This window comes from Coturnix japonica, chromosome 2, assembly GCF_001577835.2.
Source record: "Coturnix japonica isolate 7356 chromosome 2, Coturnix japonica 2.1, whole genome shotgun sequence".
In the NCBI taxonomy this organism is placed as follows: Eukaryota; Metazoa; Chordata; class Aves; order Galliformes; family Phasianidae; genus Coturnix; species Coturnix japonica.
The window spans coordinates 7,894,897-7,915,662 of record NC_029517.1 but is presented as its reverse complement, the minus strand read 5'-3'; the positions used below and the strand labels follow the sequence as shown (position 1 = coordinate 7,915,662).

General features: G+C 39.7%; 1 protein-coding gene across 5 annotated transcripts in view; it reads left to right on the top strand.

Moving 5' to 3' along the window:
* The window catches only part of PTPRN2 (protein tyrosine phosphatase receptor type N2), a 621,717-nt gene that overhangs the window by 547,071 nt on the left and 53,880 nt on the right, over positions 1 to 20,766 (top strand). For all 5 annotated transcript variants that reach the window (XM_032442979.1, XM_032442981.1, XM_032442980.1 and 2 more), the window contains exon 15: positions 15,930 to 16,077. In XM_032442979.1, coding sequence (XP_032298870.1) covers positions 15,930 to 16,077 — 148 coding nt within the window. The remainder of the gene's footprint in view (positions 1 to 15,929; positions 16,078 to 20,766) is intronic.

Genomic DNA, 20,766 nt, shown 5'->3' with positions numbered 1-20,766 from the left:
TCATCTTGTTGTCTTAAAGCGGGGTGCTGGTGCACCATGAGGTTGCCCAGCTGGCCAAAAGAAAGCATATCAAAGCTGGGGAATCATAGAATCACAGAATGGCCTGGGTTGAAAAAGACCACAATGATCATCTATTTTCAATCCCCCTACCACAGGCAGGGTCACCAACCACCAGACCAGGCTGCCCAGACCCACATCCAGCCCAGCCTTGAATGCCTCCAGAACAACTAAGAGAGTGAAGAATTAAGAATTATTTTTCTTGTTTCTTGTTTCTGTTGCTGGCTCTACCACTTCAATGAACTAAGAATAGAAGGGAGAGGTGGCAAGCACTCACAAGAATTACCTTCTTCAAGCATGACTTGTTACTGCTCTGAGAATTAGTCTGTACCCTTTTCTTATTGGAACTGCTACAAGGAGTTGTGCCCAGATCCTATGATGTTTTTCTCTTCAGTCTGGTTAGCAGTAAATACATTAATGACTGTTGAAGATGGATGGATTCTGGATTTGGCATGTCTTTAGAACAGGTTTCACTGACCATGTATTACAAATGTATTATTTAATAAGATGAATTATGTGGAAGTTTTCCACCTTTAGACCTGGCTGTTTGTCACCTAAAAATATTCCTGCAAACATCCAGTAGCCCTAACGTACGGAGCAACTGAGCTCCAGTGGCTGTCATGGCACAGTGAATTGAAGTATGTGTATTTGTACTTGTTCGATTAAATATGTGCATATACAACACATTCCATTAATGAAAACAAATAAAAAATGACAGTGTCTCCTTACTGAATCCATTGTAGTTATACTCTGAGCATTGGGGAGAATCTGATCATTACAAATGCGTTTAAGCATTTTTGCTTTAACATCAAAAAGGTACTGGGTGTGAGAAAACAAATAACAGTCAGTTATTTAGTACTGATTACATTATTTTCTTCTTTAATTTAAGTAGATCTTAGCTTCTTGCCAAAAAGAAAAAGCAATACTGAAGGACTAGCAAAGCATGCTCTGAGTTGTGTTCTTGCTGTCATCCAGATTCACAGCAAGAAGAAAACATATTAAAGAAATTCGGTAAGACCAGGTGGTCTGAGTGAATAATTTCCCCTTCATTAACATATTCCCCTTATTAACTGTGTAATTAATTGTACATAGCTAAGGAAAGCTATGGAAATTGCATTTTGAGATGTATCAAAGCTGACTCTATGCTGCAGACTTCCATGCAATTTACTATTAATGAAGCACGAGATGGAGGCCCCAAATCTATAATTATTACTTACTATTTGAATGACAAGCAAAGAATTTTATCAGCACAGTTTCAAATGAAAGGGGATTAGCAGCTAATGTTGAAATTGTTAATCTTTCTTATTAAAATAATTTTGACGAGAGTGTTTAGCCTGAAAGAGGTTTCTGGAATATCATTTACCATTAAAACAGCTATTTTCTGAGACTCGGTATGAATTTGTCTAAGTTTGACAGCGGGGGGCAAATATTTTTTTAAATGAATGAATATTTTATGGGAGCGAGGGCTGTTCATGTGTGAGCTGATGCCGAGCTGCTCGCTGTGTTCGTATTCCTGGAATGCGTAGCAGGGCGGTGGTACAATATCCATCTGACAAAAGTTAAGATGTCGGCTGAGATAACAATGGAAAAAAGCTGCAGCACAGCATCTGAGAGGTGAAATTGTGCCCAAGGCTGCATCTGCTCGCTGCTGATTAGCAGGTGGGAGCTGCATCAGAATTGGGCCCCAGATCTCCCTGATATTTCTATGTGGGGGAAAAAAAAAAAAAAAAAAGAAAGAAAAAAAAAGAAAAAGAAAAAGAAAAAAAAAAAGCTCTAATTATGTCTGGTAACGAAGCTAGTTCTTGTTTAAAGAGGCCTTTTTACTCCTCCAGATGATGGTGTATTTCCAGGTTTTATTTTTACCGGTGTCACATCATACCTTAAGATGAGAATTCAGTAGTGGGCCCTTCAACACCTCCTTGCATGCTTGTATACAAATACCATGTACAGCAGCAGTGTCTTTGTAGAAGAGTAGGTAAATATTTGTGGGCAGAGGCATAATATGCACATCTTTCAAATGTTTATGAAAACTAGTTGATATTTTAAAATTTAAACTTTTCAGTAATACCTTTGCAATTATAATCTCATACAGGAGCGTATCGTTGAAGCTGGTGAGGTTGTTGTGATTGCTCAGGATGAGGAAACAGCAAATATACAGTGACATAAATGGTGAAAAGCAAAGGAGTGGTAATTTATGCAATTTAATTTGCAGTGGTCTCCGCCACATAAATACTGGAGGAGATGTAAGTTAAACAACGCTATTAATTTGCTTGCATCCCATTATAGACAAAAGCTAACGTAAGAAATGTCACATGCTTTTGCCAGTGACAAATCTAAACAGCAGAATAGATAGAGGTTGCTTAAATGCTTTGATTAAGACATGATGTGTGTGAGTAGATGGACGCTGTTTAAAGATACCATCAAAACAGCAAACACCAAATAAACAACCCCATGTTCCTGCACTGCCAGAGCACTGCTCTGAGCTGTACCTCTGTGCAGAATGTGGGAATTTCTGTGAGTTCCCTCCTAAAATTAAAGGTTACAGAGCAAATTTATTATCAGTAGTCCTACAAATGTTCCTCTGCATCAGTCTTGCAGTAATATGGTAGCAGAAAATGCCACTGACTGTCTTCTTCATTCATCGAGCAGAATCGAAGGGTTTTTAGCTGTTAGTTGTTAAACAGCATGCAGTAACAGAGCCTGAAGAAGCACTTTCATTATATGGGAGTGTTTTTTATGTATTATAATTATGCATGAGGTCAAGGGTATGACAGTTTCTTCTTAATCTGTAAAAACCATAACAAACAGTGCAGATCACGGCCAGCATGGTAGGCTGTAGTTGAGGCAAAATTTGTCAAGGATTAAATTATTTCCAAATCCCAAATGAAAACTTTTCTGAAGGCATTTCTGATGCAAGTATTCATCTACTGCTGGTGGCAGGAAGGTTCTGCTGCTGCTGCTGCTGCTGCTCAGCTGGCCATGTGTGCTGCATGTCTGAGAAATAGGCTGTCGTCCTGTGTCCTCATCACCTCCTTTTGCCTCTTGGTAACTCAGCATTAGACCAGTTTGACTGAAAGCATTACATATTTTGTTGTTTAATATTACCTAATTGCTTCTAGCACACATGGAATATGCCTAATGCATTATTTCTCAAGGATGTCCACATGTGACTTTTATGTCCTTCTGCCAGTCTTGAAAACTCTGTAGTCTCAGAGGATATACACCAACCACTGACTTAGCATATGTGTGTGCTAACAACTGAGTTTTGGGATACTTTGTCCTTCAGGTGGTACTTGGGAGCCCTGTTGGAGAAATTTTGATTAAAGTCATTTGAAGCTTTTCAACTAACTTCAGTAACCAGAATAGTAATAAAAAACTGACTCTTATACTTTATGCACTTTTGAGCAGTAGGTTCAAAGTTCTTTTTAATGGTCAGTGTCGTTATCCTGTCCCTTTACTCCAGAAAGCTCAGGCTCAGATAAGGAACTCTCATGGCTAGATTAACCTTTAGGTCAGAAGAAGAGCCATGAGTAGACAGACCCCGATTCTCTGATGTTCCAGTGCTCTGCTCTCACAGATAATCCTACCAGCTCTAACGAACAGGGAATCATGTTGAAGTGTAGTATTTTTGCCTTTTTTTTTTTTTTGTCCCTTTTTGGCCTATTTTAAAGACATGAAATTGTGACGTGAAAGAGTTTGGGAGCGCTGCCCCTCTTTTTGTCATGTTGTATTGTTTGTTTAGTTTTGCCTCATTGTATAATAGCAAACTATTCCATATTTGGGGAGTTGGTAGAAAGATATTAAATACACATTGGAAAGCTTATGAGAAGCAAACTGATGATGTGCAATGTTTGGTTATAGTTATCCCTGTGATGTGTCATCTACTCATTTGTGGGTCTCTTCTGAAATGAGATGAAATACATGTCAGGAGTATATTTCAAGACTGCTCAATCCTTATCCTTTCCACACATGCATCAATTGTTAGGCTCTTCATTTTGCTTTCTTCTTCTGGTTAGCAATAAGCACAACTTGTGCTGTCTACACTAAACTGCTGCTGCCCCTTTTTTTTAATGTTTTTTCCTTGGTTGAGAGCTCAAAGAAAAGAGTTCCAAGGAAAAGGCACAGTGTATAGTTCACAGTTACTGGATATGCTTTCTTCTTTAGCAGTTTCTTCATTCACTGTGGCTTTTGGTTCTGTTTTGTTTTCCGCTCTTCTTTTTTAGTAACATGGTGTCTTTCATCCTTTTACTTCTCTGCTTGCCTCTTCAGTCTGTACTTCGCTTCTTTTTCTGTCCTCTTTCACATTGCATTTCCTTTCTTATTATTATCACAGTCTATCACTTAAAATATTCTCTTCTGTGCCTTAGATCAACGTTCCTCAAACTTCTTTGCATTAGGATCCCTTATCAACTCATATACTTTCATGCAAGACTGGGAGTCCAAAGAGTAGGCTAGATTTCTTCAGTTTACGTCTAAAGCTTTTCTACCTTCACTTCACAACTTCTTTTGAATGTTTTTGTGAGAAAAATATTTGAGAGTCGTTGAGTCGAGTCAACCTCAACAGAAAATCTCAGAGAACATAGCTTAAAGGTAGCCTGAACATTTGATATTTCTGTCTATTTGGGAGCTGGTTAGATACCAGCCACATCTTTGTCATGGCCAGTGTTGTTCTGTCTCCTGATATGGTTTCAAAATCATCTTGAATGCTAAGATTTGACACTTCGTGCATTTTGAAGTTTCCTGATTCTGGCTGTTAGATGAGTTTTCGAAGGAAAATGCTGATTACTCAGTCTGTTCTCCCCGTTTTTTTCACACAGGTGACCATATGTTCCCTTCTGCTTACACAGAGTCTGCAGGTTGTAGATGTAGCGTGGATTGCAAGACTTCTTAGATCTCATTCTGAAGATTCTCGGTTTTCAATACAGTACAGATACAGACATCTGTACATGATTGTATATATAGAAACTATTTTTTTTTTTTTACCAAAAAAATCTCTGAAAAGTAGAAGAGTTTTCTGTTATAAAGCATGACTGGAACCTAGAGAAAAACTGTCTGACTTTTAATCATGCCCTTCAGAAGAGCAGTAAGAGTATCGCTGTTTACCCTTTTGGTCCTACAGGGATGTTTAGAAGTAATATTTTCCTTCCTACCCTCAAAATGACCACCACATAGCCAAGGCATGCTTTGTCCATCTGTCCAAACACATCATGTGTTGTTTCACTTTGACATACTTGGTCATGGTTACCTGGGTTTTCTTCATCTGATTATCTCTGAAGAACTTGTCAATGCTTGAAGAGGAGATCATTCTTAAACATGACATTTTCAGAATTCTCTATTTAGCTCTTGGTGATTTTTATATATAGTAAATGAAGGTGACTGTACAAGTGCTCTAAAAAGAGACACAGACTTTAATTCATTAAGATCTAAAACTGCAAATACAGTATCCAACTGAGAATCCAAATTTAGATGCTTAATTGAGTTAGCAGAGCTTGGAGAGGAAGAAGGCAGGGAACTTGGGTTTGTGTTTTCAGCTAGGTAATTACTATGTAGTGATGTATTTGAAAAATATTCATTTTAAGTATACAGTGCCATTAGCAGGAATATAAATAAATCACAGCTATGTCTGGGATTGTGGTGTGATATTCAAACAATTAGGATAGAGATATAGTGAGAAGAAGGGGTTGTGAAAAATAGGTTTTATGTGTAAGAAGAAAACAAGAATTTCCTGTGAGAATGGAATTGGGCATTCGGTGTCTGTCACAGGGTATTCAAGGACTTGATTTTGTGTTTGTTTTGTTGTTTGTGTTGTTGTTTCAAAGTTTTTCTTTCACTTTTTGTTCAACTGTGTAACACGTGAAAGAAAAAAGGAAAAGCTCTTCCCAAGGTGCCTCCCTTGGTCAACTCAGGTAACACTGCCCTCACTGTAAGTTTCTACAGCAAGGAGTTGCCTTTAGTAGAGAAGTTTTGTTGTTTTGAATTCATTTTTGTTTTTAACAAACATCACAACACATCAAATGCTGTGAAACAGCAGTATTTGGCTAAGCCCAAAAAATCCCCTGATTTTTTAATGCAATTTTTTCTCTTATTTTAATGCTATTAACTATTGAACAATTTTATTGTGAAACCTACTGTAAGACATACAGAAGGACTGGAAACCAATTTTCTCTAATTCATCTTCTACATTTTTATTATTTAGTTTTCATGTTGTAGAAACAGAACCTAACGTGCATAAATTGCGGCACGGTTGGACTAGATGATCTTGTAGGTCCTTTCCAATCTTGTGATTCTATGATTTCTAAATTGAATACCTGTATTTATCAGCCACTTAAACCCTGTTCTTCTGAACAAAACATCCAAACCAAAACCTGTTGTAATTCCATTAAATTCAGAGTGTTTGGTATATTTCAGTTACCAAAATGTTACCAGGTATTCATGAAGGCTACACAACCTTCAGCTCTTTATATAGGCATGGTCACGGGAAAAGGAAAAATGAGTGATCAAGAATCCTGAATTCTGAATTTCCCTGCATCCTGACTGTGTTAGGAACATATTCTGTGACCCTGATTTTGGATGACTACCCTGGGAAATCCTGTAAAATATTTCTGCCCTTTCTCTTTCTCATCCAAGAAATGGCAATGATACTTGCCTCTCCTATGGAAGTAATGTGAGCTCTTCCAAATAGCTGGGCAGAAGGAGCTATAGAAATACAGCGATTCTAAGGGAGCAGATTATATTCCTTTTATAGTAATCATCTCCTTTTTGTTGAGGTTTATTTAAAGTAAAATAATTGCAGCAATGAAACTTCTTAGGCATAACTTAGATTTCAAGAAAGAGAGTACGGATGAAGAGTTTGAGGTGGTTGTATTTTGAGACCCAGAAGACACCATTAAGTAGTTGATAATCCTTGACAAGGGTTTCTTTGTAGAGTGAATTTCTTCACCTTCTGTTATGTTTAGTGAGAGCTTGGTAGAGTAAATATTTCATAATTAAGCATTCTATTTTTTTAATGTTTAATTTCTTGGTTGTGTTTCCTTTCAAAAGCACATCTGCCTCCATAATTCCCAATTTGGGTAATATTTAGCATCACATATATTTTCCAAGATTCTGTCTAGAGCTGAAAACTTACATCAATCCACACCAGGTTATATCCAGACATTTCCTTGGGATTTCTTTGAGCACCTTTGGCAGCTGGGAGCTGTAAGAAAAGGGATTAGCAAGTGTTTGTGTGTGACACACTGATCCCAGCACCTGCTGATTGGATTGAAGTAATCCTTTTACAAGTTACAAAACTCTATTATCAGACCGTTAAGCGAAGAGGAGGCAGTAATATAAGCTACATCAACGGTGTATTAATTTAAGTAAACAGAACATAAGTTGATATTTAATGTACTTGTGAATTACAGTCATTCTCACAAAAGTCGTTCAGTAGTCATTAGGTAGATAATGCCATACATGGCTCATGTAAGGATTCTGCTCTTCTAGAAACTCAAGGACAAATGTTTTGAATTCCTAAACATGGCATGCCTGAAGCATGGTTGTGCTCTGTGTACATGCTTAGTAGTTTACAATAGTCTTTACATCTGAAGATGTAACCTAAACCATGGAATGTCATTTTGTATTGTTGGCTGACATCACCATTGAAGGTTATTAAATTCCTGACAATACTTCTGATTTGAATCAACCTAGTGAAATTATTTGCAACCCAAGTGAGTAGTTGCTTTGTCAGAGAATAGCCTTCCTCCTTTTTTTTTTTTTTTAATTTTTCCATCATTATCTACAACATTATACATTATATTAATAGTGTTTTATGCCAAAATACTTGGAGAGCTTCAGAGTGTTTTTCAATATTTAATTTAAAAGGCTTCAAAATTACTATTTTCACTGCTGTATTTATATACTGAGAAACAGAAGAAATTTAGTTCAAAACACCTTACTGTGTTTACTCTCCAGCTACAAGAAGATGAGAAAATAGATTCTCAGTGTTTCTATATAAAGACAAAAAAAAGTCCAGCGGAGGGCCACAAAGATGGTGAAGGGCCTGGAGCATCTCCCCTATGAAGAAAGGCTAAGTGAACTGGGTCTGTCTAGCCTTGAGAAAAGAAGACTGAGAGGGGACCTGATCCAGGTTTATAAATATCTGAGGTGTGGGGGGAAAAGTGGTGAGGCCAGACCTTTTTCAGCAGTGTGTGGAGACAGGACAAGGGGACACAGCCAGAAACTAGTGCATAGGAAGTTCCGCAAGAATGTGCACAAGAACTTCTTTACGGTGAGGGTGACGGAGCACTGGAACAGGCTGCCCAGGGGGGTTGTGGAGCCTCCTTCTCTGGAGATATTCAAGACCTGCCTGGACGCTGAGCTGTGCTACCTGGTGTAGGGAACCTGCTTTGGCAGGGGTGTTGGACTTGATCTCTGGAGGTCCCTTCCAACCCATATGATTCTGTGATTCTGTGAAAATGCACACCCTCAGCCTTTTGTTTCCCATTTTTTTCGTTTGTGGTTACTTTAGACTATTCACAGTGATAACACTGGGAGATCCAGGGTAGTATGGGACAAATGAGAAGAGAATGAGGATCGCCCTAATAAGAAGACTGACAAAAGAGATGATAAAATCTTGGCTCCCGTGAAATCCTGTGTTTCCACTGACATTAGTGGATACAGAATGTTCCTCAGGATTGAAAGTATGTGAGAATTTATAGCCTGTTGTTAGTTTATTGAAATTTATGTCAGATATGAGTTCTGTGAGATAGTGAAAATTAGTTGCCACAACATAAATTTGATTTTATTTCATTCATGTACTGTGACTTAAGTACCCAATGGCATCACAGTTTTCTACAGTTGACATTGAAAATTGGATTTGCCATGGATTTGGTCTTGGGAACATGTATAGGCTCTACGTTATTGCTGGTTGGTTGGATCAGAACATCAAGAACATGTATGTTGCTTCAATGGAAGTGTAGCCAGTGTTGAAAGCTGGGATTTTCTTAATGCATTGGTTGATTTAAAGAACTACACTGATTGAGATAGTACACCCTGTCTTTAAGGTCTGCTTTGCTGAAGAAGAAAGTTGGAAAAGATATGGATATGATTTGACTCTGCTTCCATGCTTTCTTCTACATGGGTCACCACCAAGAGCATTCTTCATGGAAGCACACGTGCTGAGCTTGCAGCCTCCAGGCACTGTAAGAGCATCACAGAAGCTCAGAAAGAAAGATAGGTCTTGTGTATGCAAGGGAGAGCCCAAAGTAACTTCATTACTAATATTAAACTGTTGGGAGATGTAAGAGGTGCTTATAAAAGTGAAGAAATATTTGCATGGTCTGAATATGGTTCTTTCAGGATGCTAATGGTGGTGCATCTTAGGGGGCTTTGTTTGAGCTGTACTGGACAAGTGTGGGTGCAAGAGAATGGAAGAATAATGCAATCATAATTTTAAAAAGGAGGAATGGGGAGAAGGAAAGAGGAGAAGAGAAATGCTCGTTTTCTTTGCTATTATGTGAGTCCAGACTCCAGCTCTTGAAAATAATGAAACACATATTAAAAAAGAAATTGCTGATTATCTAGGGAGAGATTTTTCAAGGGCACAAAAGGGAGATAAGTATGAGGGTCTCATTTAAGATGATGGGAAGACTGGAGTCTTTCCTTTGTTTGCTAATCTCCTCCATCCTTTCCATTGAATAACAGGACAATGAGTAAGAATGTGCATAATTTTATACAGAGTAAATCTTGCCTGGACAAACTTGATTGCTTTTTATTTAACTAAAATTACAAAACGAAGTGAAATGAAGTGAAAACAACAGATGTAATATATCTACATTTTAATAAAGCCTTGAAACTGTCTCATGAATAGTTAATTGAAAAATTAATGTCAGTTATTTAAGAAGACAATTATGTGGACTGAAATGTGGCTAAAGGATGATGCAGAAAGAGTAATGATTAAATGCAGTATGGTAGTGTTTGGCAGCGTACAGGAGCTGATGGCGGTTACAGTTGTATTTAGCTTTTTTAACAGTGATCTGGAAGTGGATGGAAGTGACTTAATGGCTTTCACAAGTGGTATCACACTGCAAGGTGCTGAACAGAGGCGATGACAGAGCGGCGATCCAGAAGCACGGAAAGCTTAGACCTGAAAACATGTACAACAAATAGAGTTAAGTTATCTTTCAAGGAAAGAGCCTTGAGAGAAGAGGTATAAATTTTGCATAGATGGACCAGCACAGTGAAGACACTGATGTACAAAGGAAGGAAGATATATAGAAGAATAATGTTTTCTATGAGCAAAATAGAGTTGAAATACATGGGTTGCTGACAATGAGTAGTAAATTAAGTCTGTAACGGGAAAACTGTAGTATTGGCATGCCTTTGAAAAAGCCATCTCAGATAAGTGCCATTCTTCCTTAGTGGAAATATTTGACCATTTCCACAAGTAGTATGCGTAGTCCAGAAATGTTTGTGTTTTGAGGAATAGTTATGAACTGTGTCTTGGACCTCTCCTTTAGATACAGACATCTAAATGCAGCTGGCAAAATGTCTTTGTGAGGTAGGGGAAACAAGGCATTATATGTAAGGTGGGTAATCAGATAGGGCTCTCTAACTTTTACAACACAGTGAGTGGTATGAATGGGAAGGAAAATGTTACTCTGATGCCACCAGTGATTAAATATTAAGCCAGAAAATGGAAGAAGAGAAACATGTGCTACACTGAAAGTAAATTGAATTTAAACAGAAAAGTATACTACATGTTTTTATAGTGAATACATGCAGTGACTGAAATAGGTGCTGAAGAAGGCGAAGTTTTGAGTAGAATGACAAGAATGCTGGGAATGTCTACAGGAAAGAATCAAAGCTAAAAAGATGGAAAAAAACAAAGAAACCAACCCTTTATGTATGTCAATCAGTGAGAATAATAAAATGAATGGTTTTCAGTATGGATTTTTAGTGGTTAGTGCACATTTGCAGCTACTCTTTAATAGCTGAGACTGATTCTCTCCCATCCAAAATCCTACTGAGGAGCCAGAAAAGCACCATGACACTGCCTGGCCCCTGTTACCTTCTCTACCCCACCACCTCCATGCAGCAATGCAGGACAAGCCAGGACTGTGGGAGGGTTTGATTTCTCCGGAGGCTCTAGCGTGTGCTGTGCCATTCTGGGGCATGGAGGGGAGGCAGGGCAGAGGGGTTGGCAGTTTGATAAGGATGTCTGTGTTGGAGGAACTGATTCCCTTTGGGAGTTGTGTGCCTCAGGGCCATGTAAAACTACTCTTGCTTTTACCCTGATTTGGGCAGCTCACTTTTTTAATAGCCTCCGGGGAGTATGCAGAAGAGGAGCAGAGGCTGAGTGTGAGAATTATCCCAGAGCAACTGAGATTTATGATATAGTAACATTTCTCTTTGTTGGAGAAATGGTACATTATGTACCTGGCAGTAATGCTGTGCTCACCCATGTTCCTGTTCCCTGAGCAACAACAACAGCTGAGATGCTGTTACATCTGGTTCTTACTTTGATTTTCTCTCTACACATGTGGAAGAAGCAGCAGCAGTCTGAGAGCAGTGGTTCTCACATTGTTAGGTGAAGGGTGTGGGTTGCAGTGGTCACCGTTCATAAGGATTAAGATAATGTCCCATCCACTTCCTCAGCTGACATCTGAGATTGAATTAGAGCTGTCAAGTCTGTCAATTTAAGAGCTGCCCATCTTTTCATTAAAGGAGACATCCTCAGCCAGGAAGAGAGTGCCTAATCAAGTGCCGTATTGGAGTATGTTGTCAAAAATAATTGCTTTTTGTAATAGCTGAGCATCAGCTAATAAAATAGGCATTTTTAGAACGAATAGCTTGTCAGATGCAAACCATAGTGTCTAGTGTCTCTTAGAGAAGGTATTTGGAGATTGACCAATAAAAAAGTTAACTGTGATGTTTGTTAACCTTAATTTAGCGGCAGAGCATGTATTGGATGCCACTTCTTGAGTAAAGGAAAAAGCAAAGGGAAAGAAAGCAGTTTGTGACCATAATGTAGAATCAACCAAGCTCTCAGGAAATTTTACCAAATCTGAGCCAGGCCGTCGTGCTCATTGTGTCTGTGTAAAGGCACGTGAGTCTGTCTTGGCATTTGCCACTGGCACAGAATCTCTTGGCCGGAGATTCACTGTCCCTGAGATGTTTTTTTTATCCTCTGACTGAAAGCCAATCTTTTTGCTTACGACTGGCACATCTCACACAATAGTGATAGCTGCTTCTGCACCTCCCCCTTTCCATGTACACTGATGAAAGAGGGGTGACGTTGCATCCTTGTTATCCTCAGGAAATGTTTGGTAGCAAGAGTATCTAATCTGTGCATAGAAGAGAAAGTGCGGACTGGGCTGCCACTTGCTGTTGTGGAGGGAAAATTAAGACTTAATGTAAATTAAGGTATGTCAGGTGAGGTGGTTGAGAAGGCTACTTAAAAAAATAGAATGTACTTAGGGTTATGGGACATGTCTTGATGCAGGCATCTTAGTGAGACCAGAGCTCTGCCTTTTGCAGCAGGCTCTGAGGAGCATTGCAGTAGCAGTGGTGACAACCTCTATTTATTTTGCCTGCTGCTGTGGGACAGGGAAAATTATGTGTGTGTTTGACGTGTTGGTAATGAATTTCTTTCGTACCAGGCAAATGCTGCAGAACGTCTCATGAAAACATCCTAATTAAGGAGTGGATCTGAGTAGACATACAATCTCTAAAATATCAGAAGTTCCACTCAATTTAATGTACATCCAGCAGCTCCCGTGAGAACATTTCAAAATCACTAAGCTTCTGTTTAGCAAAATGGGGATGAGAGTAGGGGCGCTGAAGGACTGTAAATGAAAGATTGCCTAACTCTGAGGGAATTGTCTGACTTCTGAATGTTTTAAAGCAGGCTTCTTTTCAGCCACTATTTAAACATGGGCATAAAGCAGATGTTCATACTGAGCAGAGCCTTCCACAGGTCTGCTTATATAGTCCAAGGCCTTTTCAAGATCTGGCAGAAAGGCCCTATGAATCTCATTTGTGTGATGCAGGCACTGAGGTTACATGGAAAGTGATTCTGGTGTAAGTGAAGATTTCAGTATTTTCACTTGTGCATTCATTTATTTACACTCAGGATTCCTTGAGGAAGGAAGGTAAATGTAGAAAATATTCCTTCTATAGAAGAGACCAGTTGTTTAATAGTTCATGTCCACTGAAAGCAATCAAAATACCTTAGCTACATCATGTTTAACATGTTTAAAGCATATTTTTTAACTTTCTTAAACTTAAAACTTAAATTTTGAGGTCATCAAATAGACAAGTCGGAGCCAACAGGAAGCTGCGTGCTCAGGCATTCATGGACCCTTTCCTTCATGGATCCTGTGATATTTGGGCAAAGCTCATTGTTGGCAGACCCATGTATCTGCATAAAGTATTCCTGAAGTCTGGGTTGACGGGCATGTCAGAATGAAGCAGATTACAGAACTGGAGCTCAGAATGGGAAGGAGCTGGCGGCTGCCCCGTGCCTGCCTGAGCTCTGCCTGCTGTGTTCAGAACTGCTCTCCTCGAGCAGCAGGCTGCCTCAGTGATACTGTCAGATGTCACTGCTTTTTTTCCCCTTTGCCTCACTGCGATTCTTATGTACCAACTGTTCACTGCATAGGAGAGATTATCTTTTTTTCTACTCAGTGTCCAGATCCAGGCTCAGATTTACTGGACAAAAGGAGTGGGATCCCCCTGTTTCCCCAGCAGCAGAAGCCATTTGGCAAGGACAATTAGCCGTAATTAGTGATGATAACTAGTGTCAGGACAAGAGGAAATGGTTGCTCTGGGGGATGTTCAGGTTGGATATTAGGAAAAAATTCTTTTCAGAAAGAGTGATGAGGAATTAGAACAGGCTGTCCAGGGAGGTAGTGAAGTCACCATCCCTGGAGGTGTTCAAGAGCCATGGAAATGTGATGCTGAGGGACGTGGTCAGTGGGTGTGGTGGGGATGGTTTGGCATTTGGATTAGATGATGTTAGAGGTATTTTCCAACCGTTACAATTCTATGATGTATTCTGTGACAAGCGAAGTGCCAGGGATGGGTGATTCCATCCCAGCAGCCTGGGCCAGGCCCATCCTCACTGACCCACTCCCCTCATGGAGCTGCTCATGCCCTCAGCCCCCCATCCTGCAGGCAAAGGCCCCATCTCTTGCCCTGCTTTTCCCCTCATTTTCACTAGGAAGCAATCATGCACTGTGTGTTTTGATTGTATCTAGGCCAATACTATTTTCTGCCTCCTTTAGAGGCCTTTTTTTCTAGCGCAGTATGCTTCCTTAAAGGAACATTTAGCTGGTCTTTCTGGAAACATCACTTCTCAAATTGCATTTCAGTAACAAGCACGACTTATAAATCTTGTGTGAAGATGGACACATGCAACAAACCTTGCACAGAGACATGGCTGTGTGTCAGAAGCAATTTTGTAAGTGAAAAATTGTTCCCATGCCCTCTAAGGTGGGGAGCGTGGTGAGTGACAGCTTTAGCAGAGCTCAGTTTGGCAGAAGATGAGCTTGGAGCTTTTTGCACCTTCTGCTGAGCCTGCTGAGAGGGCAGAACTCCCCTTCCTTAAAGTACGTTTGAAGACTCCTCAGTACAACAGAGGTGCTACATGGAAAAAAAAAATAATAATTAAGCAATTTTGTAGTTTTGGCGGGGGGGGATTGAGAAGAACATTTCCTAAACAGGTGTAGAAAGGACTGCAGCAGGGCATGGTCCAGCAGGAGCCCCTCAGCCAACCTTGTAAGGGTACTGAGGAGGTTAGTTAACAAATATGAGCTGAATGTGCTGTGTGGTTACTCTGTTGCTCTAAAAGGTAATTTGGATGTGTAAATTGACCTGCAGTACCAGATGGTAGCTTTCTTTATTTTATTGCTGCAAAGAGGGGAGGATGTTCTTCCCAAACATTCCTCCTCCCTCACCTATTCAGAAAAGTTTTCAGGACCATGAGGTGAAGGAGCAGATTATTATTTCATTTTTTGAAAGCCTCTGGATGTGAATTCCCAATCTGGTACTGTACAGAAACTCTGGTCTTATCAGAGCCTCAAAGACTTAAGATCTGCACCAATATACTCTGATAGGCCATCATTCCTGGGATAGCAGTTCTATTTTCTTCGAAGGCAATTCCCCTAAAAACTGTTGCTTTTACTGAATAGCAGGTACAAGGCACAGTCCTTAACAGCATATGTTATTAATACCACCCTCTCAGTGCAAAGCTTACTCGATGCCTGTCCATGTGCAGTATGAACTCCTTGTGGCGCAGCACTTAAGTCTGGCACTTTTTAAATTATCAGTAGCTGTGTTGTTGTTGAGTTTGCACATGTGCTTGAATGTTAGTTTTAAAAGCCTTCAGTCTGACTGGAAATGTTGTCATAACGAGTCATTTTATCAATGGGCTCTCATTCCTCTTGTGTTGCCCGGTGAAGTGGGCAGTTGTACTTTTCTAGACTCTGAAGAAGAAATATCTTGTTCCCCAAGCTCCACGCCTGGAGGTTTCAGGCATTTCTTCTCAGTTAGTGCTGGTACATGTTAATGATCTGATTTTGTATAGCACAAATGAGCTTGAAGTAAAGTCACTTCAATAAATGAATTAGCAGTGTATTGTGTCCCAGAGCTTTGGATTCCTACTCTCTGATCTTTCACTCCTGACCATTCTCCCCTCACTTTAGGATAAATGCAGTTCCTGAGCTTTCACTGGAAACAGGTTCCGAGCAAGTACTTATATCTGGAGAAGCTCTGAATCATTACCTCATGTCTTCCTATTCTGCTTACCATCCCGAGATGCATCTTTTTAGCTTAGCTTTGAGGCTTTGAGACCAGATAAGCCAACGCTTAATACAGTGTTCTTTTAATTCCAGTCCTACATGGAAGATCACCTGAAAAACAAGAATCGTCTGGAGAAAGAGTGGGAAGCTCTTTGTGCTTACCAGGCTGAACCCAACGCCACCACTGTTGCACAGCAGGAGGAGAATATACAGAAGAATCGCTCCCAGGCTGTAGTACCATGTATGTATACTTTAATTTCCGTGGCTTCTTTTCTCAATATCCTTTGCACAGTGCTTGGAGAGTTTACAGATGCCAGGAAAGCAGAATACAGAGTGGTGTATATGTACGCTACAGAACTGTAGCTACAAATGTTGTCTGGATCCATGTCCTGTTGTCATTTCAGACCCTGTTTGTCTCTTCATAAGTTGCGTATATGTTACAAAAATGCACAATTATGTCACCGATCACTGCTGCTGCAGCTGTGCTGTCTCATGAAATTCAACAGCCAGAGTGATTTGGAATATACTTTCTGTGGCATCTGTAGCCATTCAACAGAAAGAAGTTTGGCTTGTGTTTGGACAAGTTGCTATCGTGTCCATCCAACAGTAATACCAGCAGTCTGTAATCAGAGCTGGATGATCTGTTTATCTGATACTCAGCCCCTCAGTACTGAATGAGCCCCTCTAGGCTTCAGTGGATAAGCTTGCAAACTGGCTTCTTCCTCTGCTAGGCTTAGGATGAAAAGAAGGAAAATAAAAAGGGAGCCAGTTTATATTCCTGGAATCTGCTTTTTCTGTAAGCAGCCACTTTTTTGAGTTTGAAATAAAAAGAACATGTATTTTTTTTTATGCAGATGTATTTCTCATGGTTTACATTGGTAATCTGCGACCACACATTTTATTAAGCAACCAATGAAACAAAACCGAAGCTGAGAATATATGCAGAGTCCACAGCAACAAGAATGCTCTCAGTCAGTGTGCCCACAATCCAGCTGGGTAGCTTGGCAAACACATACAGCTACTTTAATTTTTCAAGTGCCCTGAAAACATTAATTTTCCCTATGAGAGCCTCGTGTAAGTACTATTTTTCCTTTAGAAGTGGGGAATTGACAGGTAAGACATTAAGTAAATGTCAGAGCCAGATTTGGAGTGAAGATTTTTTGGAGCTACTTGGTAATTTCACTGAGCCCATCAGTGCCCACATATTTGTTTCAGTGGGATTTGGCTCTCATCTTAATTTAGAGGTTCTTTCTGCAGTACTGAGCTGCTTAGGAGAGGAGCGCTGTAATTTGGCAATACACATTCTTCTGAATAAATACCAGCAGGTCAAAAGTCTGCTAGGACAGTAGCAAGACTTGATTGACTTCATGTGTTTGGTGATCATGTCTGTTGAAAAGTTCTAAAGAAGTAAGGACAAAAGTTAAAAGAGTGTGATAATTCTGTGCTCTTTTCCATCCCCCCAAAATAGCACTTATGGACATAATCTGAAGTGAAAACTGCTCCATAACATGTATTGATCTGAGTTGATCTTTCTGCTTAAAGCATTCTTGTCAATGTGGACTTGCAGCTGAACTGTCCTAAGCTGTTTTGAGTCTCTGTTCATGAATGAAGCCAAATTGGGTCCTGCCTCAGAGGCAGCGTGGAAGCTGCAGGTATTGCCAGAAATTGATGCTGGTTGTTCAGCTGATGCAGTAAGCGTGTCTGCATAATATGGTGAGCAATAAGATAGGGACCTTCAGGCCATTCTGGCAGTGAGTCCAGAAGCAATATAGCTGTAGCAGCGCTAAAGAGCAGAGAGTTTTAGCTTAGGTGTCATGCCACACTAAAGAGCTGAGCTATTTTCAGAGGTGAGTTGGCAGTTTGTCTCTTTTAATCGTATCGTACCACATGGATGAATCAGCCTGTAGTGATCAGCCATGAGTGTACAGCTCTCTGCCCCTCGCTTCTTGCATAGCATGTTGTGTGCCTGTGCTACCCATATACAGATGCACAGTGGCCACAGTTTATCTGATGATTTAATTAGAAGCATTTTGGCATATTTAAAAACCCTTCATTCTTTTGCAAGAGTAAATAACAATCTATTGCCTTTGTTATGATATGGAAGCTTCTGTTCTGGCTCTGGGTGTGCTTGGAACTTTCCTCTTCAGTTGAATTGCACAGAACTACCTGCTCTCCCTTCCCAAGGTTGTGTGTGTGCTGTGTGCTGGTAAACAGCTGTCATGTTGCATCCTTAGAACTACTTCAGTGGATGAAAAGTGTGGCATTTTGATAAGATGCTGGTTATTGTAGACTCTAAAATTAGGGGTGAGAAAAAAAAGTTTGAGCAGGTCTCTTTTATCTGTTGTTGATACGCTTTTGATACGCTGCTAAGTTGTTATGCTGCATTCGGTGTATTCTCAAAGTAATGCCTTGTTAGCATATCCTTGACCTTTTCATATTCATAATCACCTTGACAAGGTAAATCAGGATTGCCAATTCATGTAATAGATTTCATCTTAGGAAAGCTTCAAAGGAGCTTTAATATTGTGTTGTGTTTACTTTATGTTTTCCTTTCTCAACTGGTCTTAAAATATGAGGATATTATTTTTTACTGGTTACACAACTGGTGCCATTTATAGATGTCACAGTTTTTTCATAACTTACTCTTTTACATATTTTCTCTATATACAACTGAGTGTCAGAATCACCTTGACTCTGCTTTTAGTTAAATGACTGCTTGTTAAAAAAATTCTAATAAGTGAAGTAATTTAGACCTAGGTTAATAAATGGCATCCTTTTTATCCAACCAACAAGCACTGCTATAGCTTAGGGCAGTGGAATACATAGATGGGTATATCTTTTTTAAACATTTGGCAAACGCTTTGGGATAAATAAACTTGATTTCAGTTCAGATCTCAGAAGAGTTCCATGTTGTATAGATAACCTATGGGCAAAATAACTGATTAGTAGATTCAGATTCTTCACAGTCTTCAGACTGCTTTGCTTTTGCTCCTCAGCCATTCCTCATTTTCTTACCCCAGTGCAGTTCTGCAAAGTGTTTTTTTATACATTCATGTGTGGGCAGGGAAATAACAGTCTAAATCTATAAGAAAGAAAATGACACTTCTGGCAGAATATGCCATCTTCATTGCTGGGAGATGTGCCCTGCTGTGCAAAGCCTGGATTCATAGAACCCAAGGCTTCTCATATCTGTTGTGTCTGGAATTTCTTGCTGGTTCTATTCCTTCAAAAGTGTCTAACTAGAAGGACACAGAAGACAGAAAGCATTAGCTAAGTTGTGAGTTATACTGCCAAGCTTTCAATCCTCATCTGGAAAACAGCAGAGGTAATGGATTAATCGTTAAGTCACAGGGCCACTGTGAGATAAGCAGAAGGTTGTGAGATGGTATGCTATTGTAGTATTGATAATTGTTGAAATAATTTGGATTTTCTGGGGCCCAACTCAGTTGCTTAAGTATAGGAGTTCAGTGCCATTTGAGATGCCTAAAATAGGCAAGGCAGCCACATCTCACTAGGAGGAATAACAAAGACTCTGTGGGAGACCTGTGCCCTCCTAGCCAATAGACTAAGTATCCATATAGTACAAACTCACACATATCTGCTGCATATTTTATCCTTTGTCCTCCATCCTCTACACTTATACTTTATATGTATACAAAACGCAACTTGCATTGTATTTCTCCTCAGCTATAGGTTGGTAGTGGACTTCTTGTTTAGGAAGCCTTTCTCTGCCTTACACTTCATCTATGTATTTTATTTGTCTCAGCTGTGGTTTGGCTGGAGTGATAAAAAATGCAGAGCAGTGCAGCGTTTGGCTGCAGCTATTGTAGACATTTGAAATGATGGCTAGTTGTAGCTTGCCCAGATTGCAACAGCAAGTAACAGTATTTGTCTTCTTTCTCATTCCTTCCCCTCTCCTTTTTTTTTCATTCATCTATCTTGTTTGCTTCTTATATTAATCTAATATTTCTTGTGTTCCTCTCATCCTTCCTTCCTTTTTGCATTTCTTTTCTTTCTGTATTTCCTCCTTCTCTTGCTCCTCTTTCTTTTGCATCTAACATAATGAATAGGTAGTTTACAAAACAATAAACGCTTGTACATTCAGCATTTTTCCTATTGCTTATTGTCGCTTGTTGATAATGTTGACATTGCTCACTTTTAAAGTGTGCCCATTGCATTTTTCTTTTTCTGCTTGTTTCGGAGGCACTATTATGCTAATTCCTAGAAGCTTTGAGGTGATAACAGGCATAGACAAGCACAATCTGTTCATTGTCAATACGAACACTTGATGCTGCAACTGAAGCACACATGGGTGAAAACTCTTGATATAAGCAGAAGACACGTGTCCAACCTCTTTTGCACCCTTTTTATTCTGAGAGCAAGAATGGAATCTCACCACTACCAAAGCATTAACTTGTCTCACCCTACAAGGCAGCGGGATAATGATAAGGTACACTAAAGCAGAGGGTAGGGATAAAATACAGAGTTTTAAATAAAAAAGTACAGATCTGAATCTTGACTTTTTATTGGAGAGCCACGCTGACATCTGTTTGCTAACTACTGATGAATCACTGTCTCCACTCTCCCACATTCATTACTTGAAAATTCCTCTCATACTTTCGTTGGTGATTAGTTCAGATAGTTTTGCTGTCCAATGAATGTGCTTTCTCTTCAGCGCTTACTTGGCCTGTGATATGTGAGGGATCACATCCAGTGCATTTAACCTGTGTGAGTGCTATAGTTTCAGAGCTGTCCTCAGGCACTCTGTGGAAATGCTCACTGTAAAGCTTCCTCTAAGAAATATTGGCTAGTCCCAAGATCTCAGGTGTAACAAGATCATTTTTGTGTTACATATTTTTGGTATAGCAGTGCCAAAGTAAGTCTAGAAGCAAACAGTGTAGTTGAGCAAGCTCTCTTTCTCATCTTCTTG